The sequence below is a fragment of the Alosa pseudoharengus genome, unplaced genomic scaffold (assembly GCF_046254945.1).
Source record: "Alosa pseudoharengus isolate Yale_2024_CS ecotype anadromous, Long Island Sound unplaced genomic scaffold, YU_APseudo_1.1 YU_APseudo_1.1_scf_12, whole genome shotgun sequence".
NCBI lineage: Eukaryota > Metazoa > Chordata > Actinopteri > Clupeiformes > Clupeidae > Alosa > Alosa pseudoharengus.
In genome coordinates, this window is record NW_027468587.1 from 8,356,700 (window position 1) to 8,369,388 (window position 12,689).

General features: G+C 40.9%; 1 protein-coding gene across 1 annotated transcript; it reads right to left on the reverse strand.

Annotated features, from left to right (window-relative positions):
* Positions 1-10,228: 10,228 nt before the first annotated feature.
* On the reverse strand, positions 10,229-12,081 carry LOC143118864 (urokinase plasminogen activator surface receptor-like). The gene is made up of 5 exons (XM_076279989.1): positions 11,971-12,081; positions 11,325-11,435; positions 11,071-11,217; positions 10,724-10,837; positions 10,229-10,637 (listed from the first exon to the last, which is right to left on the reverse strand). Exons 1-5 carry the CDS (start codon positions 12,017-12,019, stop codon positions 10,438-10,440), a joined length of 621 nt encoding a protein of 206 aa, XP_076136104.1. The 5' UTR covers positions 12,020-12,081; the 3' UTR covers positions 10,229-10,437.
* Between the last annotated feature and the right edge of the window lie 608 nt (positions 12,082-12,689).

Below are 12,689 nucleotides of genomic sequence, written 5' to 3' on the forward strand. Positions count from 1 at the left end.
TCAGCATAGAAGTGAAAAGAGATGTGAGAAGAGATCGCCGGATGATGTCACCAAGGGGGAGCATGTATAAACAGAACAGCAAAGGGCCCAAAATGGAGCCTTGCGGGACCCCATAGGAGACAGGAGCTGAGGAGGAAGAGGAGCAACCAAGGGATACTGAGAAGGTTCTGTGTCTGAGGTAGGAGCTGAACCAAAGTAGTGCTGTCCCCTTTATGCCTACCCAGTCCTCAAGACGGGTAAGGAGGGTGTTGTGGTCCACAGTATCAAATGCTGCGCTGAGGTCCAATAGAACCAGGATTGCATTTTGACCTGAATCTAGAGTGAGAAGCAAATCATTGGTGACTTTTAGCAGAGCCGATTCAGTACTGTGGAGTGTTCTAAAACCTGACTGGAAGGATGTTATGCTCAGTCAGGAAGGGAAGCAACTGGGCCAGCACTACTTTCTCCAGTACCTTGGAAAGGAAAGGGAGTTTAGAGATGGGGCGGTAATTATTCAAAGAATTTGCATCCAGGTTGGGCTTTTTAAGCAGGGGTTGGACCACCGCATGCTTAAAGCAGGCAGGGACAGCACCAGATCTCAAACAGGAGTTGATAACTAGCTGTATGGAAGGGCCCAACACATCAAAAGCATCTTTCAAGATAGGAGATGGGACAACATCACCAGGGGAAGATGTGGGTTTTATACAGAGGACTATGTCCTTGAGATCTGCTAGCGATACATCAGCAAAGTGACTGAAAGTAGATAAAGGGCCTGAAGACACCTTAACTGGGGGGGAAGGCAGAGGAGGGGGAGAGAACAGTGCTCTGATGTTTTCGATTTTATCAATGAAAAATTTCTTAAATTTCTCACAAGCATCAGCACTTGTGAAGGGAGCAGGTGAGAGTGGAGGGTTAGTGATTTGATTAATAGTGTGAAACAGAATTTTGGGTCTGTTAGCATGTTGGTTAATAATATCAGAGAAGTATTTAGCTCTGGCTGCTTTGGCGGCTGCCTGGAAGGATGCTAAAGTAGATTTTAAAATGTCATGGGAGACTGTAAGACGGTCTTTTAGCCATTTCCTTTCAGCTCTCCGGCAGGCCTGCCTGAGTGAGCGGGAGGCATCATCTAACCAGACTTGAGATTTAAATTTCGGACGCTTGTGACAAAGAGGAGCCACCATATTAAGAATGGCTGAGCAGGAGGAGTGGAAAAGAGCAACCATATCATCTGGGCTGGATGAGGCAGAGGAGGCTGAGGACATGGTAGTAGCAATGGCCTCTTTGACAAAAAGGTCAGAGAACTGAGCTGCTGACTGAGAATTTATACAGCGAGAGTAGCGGCCAGTAGCTTTAGCCGCCTGCACAGGGTTAGAGATGACAAGGTTAAATAAAACAGGTAAATGGTCAGAGAAGGACGTTTCCTCAACCATAATATTACCTACAGAAAAACCATAAGACAAAACAAGATCGAGGGTATGACCTAGTATGTGGGTGGCTTGATCAATATGTTGAGTGAGACCAAATGCATTCACAGCATCACAGAACTCTTTTACCATTGGTTTATCTGGGCAGCATACAGCATAGTGGATGGAAAGCTGCTGGCTTAATGTTGGCGGGGAGATTGCTGAAAAAACATTGAATCACTTAATCTTAAATTCACACAAACCCTTGTGTCAGGCGTTCTTGAGATATCACACTCAAGGTGGGTTTGACCTTGACATTTGACTTCATCATTGAGTCCATACAAATGTTCACACCAAATTTGAAGCATGTACACTGTACGTCAAGCCGTTCTGAAGTTGTGACACAAGCATGAAAGGTGGCCTTTGGAAAATGTAGTTCTGAGAAAGCCTAACTGTATGCAATGCAATAGGCTACCTTTAAAACGGGGCTTTCAGTTGGTGTTGATGACTGCTCATTCTGCACCCAGATAACAATTAATCATTGAATCTATGTTAAATTAACATTACTTTGCCAAAGTTAAATCATTGAATCAACGTCACACTGCAACATTAATTCTACATCACTTTTGCACCCTTCATTAATATTGAAGCAACGTTGAAATTCTACTACAGATCAACAGGATTCCAATGGTATTTCAATTGATATTAAACCTCAGTAAACCACTAATCTGGCAAAATATTGGGAAATTCATATCCTGCTTAATCTACAGTCAGGATAAATTTGGCTAGGCCTAGGTAGGTCTGGTTTAGGCTACACAAGCTTGCATAAATAACCATTGACAACTTAACAGTTTGAAAAGCAAGTGCATTTATTCACTCTTCTTCATCTAGAAATTCATGTGTGCTATGCTTTCCTGCCATCCATTCAGTAGCATCCTGTCGTGAGCTCTCTCTCCCTGCCTGTTAACGAGCCTTCATTGCTCTCAATTATCTGCCACTCCCAGTCTCTGTCTCTGCTCTGCCTGATTAGCCACACCTGTCCCTACCCTTGCTGTCTCGTTGACCTGCCAGCTGCACTGCATTTTCTGTTAACCATCCCCTGTATTTAAAGCCCTGTTTTTCAGTCCACCTTTGTCAGAACGTCTGCAAAGCCTGCACCTGTAACCTGCACGTCTACGCGCTACTCTGACTCCTGCTTATCTACCCGGACCCGCTTGACTCTCCTCTGCTCTCCTGCCGCGGTAACTCGGTCTGCCTGCCACCTTTGCTATTGCGAGTTCTGCCTTGCCTTTGTCTGTGCTGCTGCCTTGTTCGCCTGCCCTGTTCCTCTGCTCTCCTGTTGTGTGTGTGTGTTCCCCAGGACTTCCAGGCCCCTGGAGTTTAAGCCCAGACCCTTCGTCCCCACCGACGTTTGACGCCTCTCTGCCACTGGGACACACACATACCCACACACTCCTTTTCCCCCAACCCTTCAAATAAACTAAAAGAAACGTGACGCACTTGTGGTCCTTGTCTGTCTTGCCCGTGACACATCCATAGCAAATGCAGTTAGCCTGATCCTCCACCATCCACCATCAGTAGCAGAGAGAAGCAGCACCAAACAGAACTAGAAGGGGGGTGGGGGGGGGGTTAACCTGACCCTAGCCAGATGAATTTCGTTCCGCTTAGCTCCGCCTAGCTTCACTCACATCCATCTGGGACCTCTTCCATTGAGAGTGATTTCTGCAACTGATTTTATGGTACAGCCAATCAGGACGCAGGGCGGGAGTTTCATAGATGTGACATAGCGTAGAAGCGACTGTGAGACTGTTATCAGCGTCACGGGTTGGCTTCGATGTGAGTGGTTGAAGTAGCACGTCAATAGATGACGGACAAGTGGCTTATTCAATCATATGCAAGCATTTTTTTATTAGGCCCAGCCTTCTGAAGCAACACTTCAATGGATCGGTTCCAGATGGATGAGTGGAGGTAGGCGGAGCGAAATTCATCTGGCTAGGGTCAGGTTAGGGGGGGTGGGGGGAACAGACAGTTGTTAGATAAATATGTTCAACTGAACAACAAACTAACAGCTCAGCCTACAATCAAGTCATTTTACGCCACAACCTAGCACTAGCTAACGTAATATAACTTACCTACTGAATCCTCGGGTATCGCTTAATCAAGCTATGAACTTACGTAATACCAATATTATTAAACTAGCTAGAGTTAAACTTAACGTCCTCTCTAGACATAGCAGCTACGAGTTTGTTGCTAATCGATGGCAGGCAACGCCAGCTTGCTTGCTTACTTGCCGGGTCATTAAAAATAGACTTCACATACTCCATTCGAATAAAAAAACACAAATTAATTGTAACTTACATTGGGTGTGGTTGGGAAACGTTTGTTTCGTTGTAGTTTGTTGGACAAGCAGACACCAAGAACGTAAACTTTCTTGAAGAGAATTGAGCAGTGTGGTTCAAAAGCGATTAATTACAGGATGTGTAGGACTAGTTTAGGGAGCACCAGATTGTATGCAGGTGGACCCGCACCTGATGTTTTTTTTACATTTTTAATCCCCTATTTCTCAAAAAGTATAAACTTTTTAAAAAATCTGAAATGATAACTCTGTTGTCCAATTACAGACCTACACAACGGTTATTTCAACATGTCTGTACGTTAAGCGGTTGGAGCCGCATTCATTTTTGAAAAGGTAAAAAAAAAGGTTATAAGAAGAAGAAGAAGCCAGGAGATTTCAAGATAGTGGATTCCATCCACTATAATTAAGTGTTAACTGTCTAACACTTTCAAAAATATTAACTGAACATGGTGAAGTTCGCCTAAAAAAAAGCTTTGAGATCCAGTATCTGGCGATTTTTGCTACCCCAGAGCTAACTTGCTAACTAACTTAATGGCAAGTTGCATCGCAAGTTAGCTCTGGGGTAGCAAAAATCAAAGTGTGCCGCCTTCACATACTGGAGAACACAGTATCCACTTGAAGGCAGAGGACAAAAGTATGTTTGGGAAAACGTCTGCATTTCCGATTTTGTCATCCCCGCAAGAGTTTAAACAGGTGTGATAATTCCAAATCCCCATGTTATTTTCCCATATGATAAATCTCAAGATACCGAATCTCCTTACATGGGCAAAGATGATAGCTTTTTTGTAGGTGTTAAAATTAACACTGTGGGTACAGTGTCAGCCTACTGTCCTGCTTAGGACGGCAGAATGTCCCATCCTTACAATAAAGGAATGTTGCCATTTATTTACTGATAGATCAGGGGCCTTGTTTATAAAAGTGTTGCGTAGAAACCATCCTTCATTTGATCTTAGATCATTTCTGAAATGATTGTACGTGTGATTCAGAGAACACGAACGTACGCACAAAAAAACGTGCGTACGCACCCGCAGATGTGTCCATTATAAAGCACAAATGAACGTCAACTTGTGAGCAGCCGGATGGTTTTAGGTCTCCACCTTGTAAACACCCCCTCATCAATATCATTAGCATATGTTTTAATGAAATCAATGGCCTAAAAGCTGTAGCCTATGTAAAATTATATATTGAAAACATTGTATAGGCCTAGCCTATGCCATCTGATGTTAACTAGCCTATATGCGTCATTTTGAATAGCTTAACTAATTATATTTTTTCCAGCAAAGCTTTCTGGAAAGAGATGGTATGCATCCATGTCCATTGTCCTCTGCTCGCTTTCATTCCTTTTGCTTGCAGTAATGTGAATAATAAACATTTAGTAGTCTATGTTTAGGCCTACTTTGTAGGGAAAAAAATGTGGGTAGGCCTACCTTATGAAGGAAAGACCTAGGCCTACAGAATAATCCTGTACGTTATGGTACAGTAGGCTACATCAGAGCACTACTACGTTTCCAATATGACCCAAGGTAATATGCTGATTAAGTCTACAAAACAGAGGACTAAATTAAGCGTGATATGTCATGTAGGCTTAACGTTTCTTAGGCTATGTTTTTGCTGAAAAAGTAGCCTAGTTCGCCGGTCATTATTCATTCATTCTGCATATCTTTGCTATCGTTTTCTTTCAATAATGTCCAATGGCTTAAACATTGTCCTTTATTGTTTGCTTTAGGCCTACCTTTATATTTTAGCCAACATTATTCAACTCATGTACTGTCATCTGATCTTGGGCACTGACAGTCAAAAAAAGCAAACAGGTGCGCGCTCTGCACCTCTTTACGCAACTCCGACGCAACACTAAATATGAAGATGCCTTGCTTTCAGAAGATAACTTCCGTCCCTTGGTTGTGTAGGCTATATATGATATAGAATATCTATAGCCTACATTGTATAGCTTACATTCAAATATTACCTTTCTGTTACGAAGCTGGGAATAGGCCTATGAGTGCAAATTAGGATGGAGGCTAAACGCAAGTAAACGCAGTTTATCCACCTCTGAAATTTCAGAAATAGAGTTTAGGCCTACCCACCTCTTATTAGAGTTTATCCACCTCTCAAAAGAGTTTATTCACATTCAAAACTGTATTGTCCATCCTATATTCCCAATACTGTACAATAACCTCCACCATTATCAAAACATGTTCTGAATGCTTTTTTAAAAAATCCGATATCGCATGGCGCAGTCCACCTCACCGAGATTGCAGTATATTTATTCACCCACCTCTTATTTTACCACTACATCCCTGGCACAAATGTACTTTTCCTCTACTAAACGAGGGCAATTGGACATTTTATGGTCAATATTAGATTGGTGAGAACACTAAATATACTAGATCACCTGTAAGAATGTTTCAATCATTCTATCGTAGGTCTTGGTGTTTTTTTTAGATATTATGAAATAAGTAAGCTATACGTTTTTTCACTTTCTTAAGTGGGCTATAGTTCTCATTAGCAGTTTTATGCTAAACCATGAAACATTAAGCTGCGTCCAAAAACGTCTTTAAAAATCTTCTGATATTGATCATGCATATGGCAAAGAAAGACAGGAGATCGTTGGTCTTGGAATTTTGATCGCACTTAGACCTTAGATTACTTGCAGTACCCCGGCATTACCACAAAGAAATGGTCGTACATCAAGTTTGAACCTGACGTGGAGATAAGCACTTTTCCACGTCAAAGACGGTTTTTATAAATCTGAGCGTTGGCATGGATTTGAGCGTACGCACAGTCTAACATCTGTGCGTAAGAACGCTTTATAAATGAGGCCCCTGAATTTAAGAAATATTAATGAAAGCTATAACTATATAAACCTACTATTCTGAATAATGTTTTTGTGTTTCATTTTCACCTGCTGCCATGTGCGTTTGGCAATGGTGTTGCATCTGAAATGTTCACAGGATTAGGCATACACTAAATCAGTCAATGGGGGCTACTTAAACATTCAATTATCCTTATTACTGTAATCTATATGCCCACTTCTGAATTGGGTTGCATCTGTAGGCCTTTCTATGAACTCAAAATAGGCTATTTATTTCAACTCATTCCAGACATTCCGCAAGCTACTAATCCTCCGTAACACATATTTGAAGAACATGTGGGAATAAAACTTTACTTTTAGGCATTTAGGCTACCCGATCTGCAATACGTTGCCAACAGGCTTGCCTTGCTTTGTTCACTGCCGACGTATTTGATTTTTGTCGTAGAGTGGGTTTTAATTCCTCATAACTTGTCATAATAATCGTGCATTCTTCATCCGTAAAATAAGGTGAACGCGTCATCACTGAAAGTGGTGATTTGCGCTCCAACCCGCCCTTTTTATGTGAACGCGCACAAACTCAAATGAGGCTCCAATGAGGTTAACCCCGGCTCAACAAATCAACTTCATAATCAGCGTCATAGTACCGATTAACACCACTAAAGATAACCAGGTTTTGTCAACCCCGGTTTAACAAAGTAACCCTGGGTTACATCTGGGTAGGTTAAGCTCCCTTCGTAGTACAGGCCCCTGGTCGGAGCAGGTTTGAGATGCAGCGTAAATTGCCATGGCAGCATACCTCGGTTAAAACCTATCCACCTTTCGTAGTACGGGTTAATCGGGAAGTTACGCCACACGTGATCAAGTTACTCTCGAAGTTACCCAGATAAGCCAGAAACCCCGCTTCGTAGTACAGGCCCCTGGGGCCTATTGCACAAAAGCAGAATTAAAACATCCGGGATAAGTTACTGACGCTCAATGAATCCAAAACACGATCGTACAGGCTTAATTGGTTGCACAACGAGCAAGCCAGGATGAGCAGACACGGATTCATCAAGCCAGGTGAAACCTATCCTGGATAAGTGTGCGCTCACGGCTCCCTCAAATAGACCCCGCCACCGATCACAGATTCACTGATTCACCATGGCAACTAGAGCGGTTTCATTGCTTTTTCTACGGTGTGAAGTAGGTAGATGGCCTTCTCACAACAGCAACAAACAGCAACACCTCTGTTAAGGAGAATATTGCAACTAGTTCCGCGACCACCACGCGTGAAATGGTTAGGCACTCCCGTGACGTCACATTGTCGCATATGCAGGTCGGGAATGGCGAGTACGTAAAAGTTATTTAATGATCACAAACGTTTAAATAATGACAGTGGGTCTAGGTATATATGATAACAATGTGTAGTGGGCAGTGGAAAAATTATTGGTTTCCGTTTGTGGTGACTGCTGACTGAGATAAGGGATAAGATTAAATAGATCCTGGAACTTAGCCTGGTCTGGAGCCATAGACAGTAAAAGAAATGGACGAACAGACTCCGTCGTTTTCAATGGGAGGGCACTGAGTCAAATAGAACGATTTTTCAGTTGGTCCCCCCAGTACTGCGCAGACTCACACTTAACTTCGTGACGTTAGCCATCGAACTGAATCTTGTAACTCATATGATAGATACACAGAAATTCTTCTTACACTTCCTTCGCCTTCAAAGTCATCAAAGTTAAACATTTATTTATGTATTATTATTAATATCATCATCACCAAGTCGAGTTAATGTTGAAGCTACCATAGCCTACATGATCATCTTCAAAAACAGTCATGCTAAAACAAAACAAAGTTTTAGCCTTGAAGCTAATCTTTTTTCCACTTTTCCGACCTACGGTCAATCCATCGAAAACCTCTGAAATGATTAGTGCCCTTTTTTTTAAAAATTAGGTTTACTTTTTTATTATTATTAGGTTCCCTCTGTGTAATGCTTTACCTTAACATACGGTCGTGTATGCTAGGTTTTGCTTATGAGTTACCGTCATAGGCAAGGTGGACTGAGCTTCTTATCCAAACAATACGGTTATCTCCCTACGGCGCGAAAGAGAGATTACGTCAAAGCTAGCTTCCCTCCAACCGAACAAGCTAACCGTTCTTCTTACGGGTAACCAACGTTACGGACGAGCTAGTGGAGTCTGTTTAGCCTTTGTAGTGTTTATGTGGATTACACAGAAGCTACAATATCGGCACATGATATATGTTATATGAAGTTATGGTATTTCAAAAAAATCTTACAATGAATGGACTTCTATGGGAGTTAGCAGAGAGGTGGTCCCTCCAGCCTACGTCGATTCTTCTACTTCCGGGAATTCGCCTGCCCCCTTGTCTGGAGCAGGCTAGCTCCAAAGAATAAATCGCCATGGTAATTTATACCATAACATATCCTGCTGCCCCCTATCCCGCTTTTGTGCAACTGGATCACGGATAAATTGAGCCAGGATAACCAAGATATCCCGGCTTAATCCCTTATCCTAGTTTTGTGCAATAGGCCCCATGGTGACCTCAAAGTAAATGGTAACACTAAAACAAGGGGCTACATTAAGATTTTTGGAGGAAAAGATCAGTTAAATCACACAGGAATGCTTTACTCAAAGCAAAGAGATTTCTTAGATGTAATGAAATAATAAACAGAAAAATAGAATGAGAATTCTTTCATCAATTCAGTGGTGGTGTCTTTTACTTAAGGGACATATTTATTGAAGTAATCTAAAAGTAATCCTAAAGTAATCAGATTACGTTACATGTTTTTGGTAATCCTGATTACGTTACTGATTACAAAAATTGCCATGTAATTTGTAGTCAGTAATGGATTACATTTCAAAGTAATCTGACCCAACCCTGGCTCTGCGGTACATCTAGTTTAATCAGGTTGTATCACTGAAAACGATTATTTCTGAAAACTTTGGCAGTGTTTTCTTCCTACACCTCACGGTAAGCTATTTCGTTGCTCTGATTGGTTAGGTCTATCCAATTGAGTGCAGAGGCATCCCCCCCCCCCCCCCTGTATCGGTTGAAACACGCCCCATAATTACGTCCCAATCAGACTCATATTCTGACTAATTGAGTATGGCTACGTCAGGCTAGCATAAGATGCAACTCCAGCTCCAATTAATGCCATTTTGTTCAGAACACAATCTCATATTTTAATGTTGTTTATCAAGTTAATATTTTATTGTGCCTAATCCCATAAAAACAAACACATACACTTGAAATGTCACCCATTTTATTTCCAATCTCAATCTCAAACACTTTCCATATTATATATTTTTCAAATTTAACAAAGGTTAATATGTAATGTAAAAAAATTAAAAGCAACCTTTCAATCACAACATCCAAGCCTGCGTGCAATGAGCACACATTCATAAATGGCCTCCCATTTTCAGGCAGAAAATCTGCCTGCCTCTATGGGAATTTAACATATATATATATATATATATATATATATGTTAATATATATGAATATATATTTAAATGTATATATTCATTCATGTATATATTCATTCAATGCTATTGTTATTTTGTAACATGTTAGATGTAAAGACTAAAGTGTTCCATTGTTCAGATCACAATCTCATATTTTAATGTTGTTTATTTTTTTGTGCCTTAGACCTATAAAAATCAAACATACAATTGAAATGTTGTTGGCCATTTATTTTTCCATCACAATCTCAAACACTTTGCACATTATAGTCATTTAAAATTTAACAAAGCTTAATAAGTAATGTAAAAAAAAATGTTTATTTTGAAACCTTTCAACCACATCATCCAAGCCTGCGTGCAATGAGCACACATTCACAAAGGGCCTGTGAGCTGTGATCCGAGAGAGACTCAGAGTAGCGCACCATTCAGTGGAAGAGCAGCACAGAGACGAGAGACCCCAGCAGCAGCAGGACACTCTGCCCCACACTCTTGGCGCTGTTGCACAGGTTCCCCTCACAGCAGTTCAGCCCAATACCCAGAGTGCTCAGCTGAGCCGACAGGTCTCCTGCACAGATACTGCTGGAGGCACATCCTTTCGTAGTGACTGTCTGCCCGCTCACTGTAGCTGCAACGTATATGATTGGTACATGTTAAAATGGTTTAAAAAAAGGACAGAAATAAGACTGAGATGGAAGAAGAAAAAAAACTCACCTGTTGCTTTAACACAACGGTCCTCGTTTCCACCACAGGACAGCTGTTTTGTGCAGTCATCTCCTTCACAGGTGAAACACTGCTTCCCATTGGGAGTCGTATTTGTATTTAACTCTAACATAACACCATAACACATTATTTAGATATATATCTAGTTCAGTTTCATTCATTTATTCATTTATTCATTCATTTAAATATACAATTCAGTTTAATTATATCATCAAACAAGATATATACAGTGTGTGTGTGTATATATGTATGTACTGTATGCAGGTGCATCTTCAAAAAGTGAATCTTTTATTTATTATATATAAATATAAATATATTTAATATTGTACTGAATGTACCTGGAGTCTTCTGAGAGTTGCAGAGGTCTGTTTTACAGCATTTAGTGCTTATTGTTGACCTTGCAATTCCGAAGTTCATTGACCCAGAAATGCACTGATCTACTGGTGAACAGGCCCTGAGATCGGCTACTTCAGCTTTTATACCACCTGTCAAGAAAAAGGAACACTGTGAGGTGGAAATGGAATACTGTGACCATAGTGCCAGTGCATCAGACAACCCAGTTCATAACGACATTAAACTGGCTTTGACTTACCTGCATATGCATTCACAGTCATGCTGGCACATGATCCTGCACTACAGGTTTCAGTATTTGTGCAGGTCTGGGAGGTACCAGCAGCACACTGGTAACAAGTGAGTGCAGCCACTGGAGACATACAGAGCAAAAGAGAATTCAAATTCTGTCCTCGGGATGTAAAACTGTAACACTTTAGGTGATGATGCTAGAGCAGGGGATCTCAAAGTGGGATCTGGGGACCCCCCTCTGCTACACATATCCAGCGGGTCCGCAAAATAATTTGCTTTAAATTATATAAAGTTTAAATAAAGTTGTGATTTATCGTTTAAAAACATATCCACAGATGATTACCTTTTTCACTGAAAAAAGCAAATTGTGTCAATTCTATTGTTTAATCTTGACTTGTTTGTTATTTGAGCAGCTTTGGGCAAAGTCCAAAGTTGACCAAAGACAAAGTTACACACCTGCCAAAAAGCACAGGATACTGAGAATACAAATGGCATATGCTAAATTTTACGATTATAAAGGGGGTCTTAGGTCTTAGGATTATAAAGGGGGTCATTGGAACCAAGAAGTTTGAGAACCCTCGTGCTAGAAAACTAGAAGCTACAGAAACAGTCTGCATAAAATAAAAGGCAAATTCAGTCATCACTGAGATAATTACCTTCAGAGAGGAGTGCGCACAAAACACCAAGGGTGATGCTGGGTTTCATGTTGATTGCAGTGATGCAGAAGGTGATGCACTGTTCAGAACCTCTTTATATCATGATGGAGTGGGGCGTGTAAAGATCGTGCTCTGGGAAACAGAAACTTAATGTGGAAACTTTTCATTTCTGGTAAATGGAGTGGGTGTGGGTTGGGTTGTATTGACTAAATCACAGACCAAACCACATGTTCCTTTCTCTGCCTTTAAGTTCAAGTAGTTTTATTGTTATGTATAAAATTAATTATAAATAAGGAAATTCATGTGCTCAGAGCCAGCTCAGCTTAAAAGAATAAATTAAAAGTAGTCATTAAAAAGGTGTATTGTGTATATAGTATAATAATGACCCCTCCTCCTACTCAAGCGAGTAGGACACATTTCACTCTGCTCCTGCTTCACCTATCCCTTTAGCAATTTCCACTCTTTTTCATTCTTTTATTTCCTTTACAAGTTAGATTAGCAAAGACAGTGAAACCAGTACATTTAAATCTGAAACTTTTGTGGTTAGTTTTTTACTTTACATGAGCCAGCCAAGTCAATGAGCAAAAACTGAACGGCAAGACACCTTGAAGTTGGATTAAAACAAAATGCGCTCCTCCGGTCAAAGACCCAGGAGATCATGCCGAAAATGTACTGAGCTAGAACAGAGGATTTCTACTTTGGAATCAAAGATTGATGCC

Coding starts and splice junctions, on each gene's coding strand:
- LOC143118864 (XM_076279989.1), bottom strand. CDS start 12,019: ATGAAACCCAGCATCACCCTTGGTGTTTTGTGCGCACTCCTCTCTGAA. Junction 11,218..11,324: donor GACTGTGAATGCATATGCAG/GTAAGTCAAAGC, acceptor TTTTCTTGACAG/GTGGTATAAAAGCTGAAGTA. Junction 10,638..10,723: donor CCGTTGTGTTAAAGCAACAG/GTGAGTTTTTTT, acceptor TATACGTTGCAG/CTACAGTGAGCGGGCAGACA.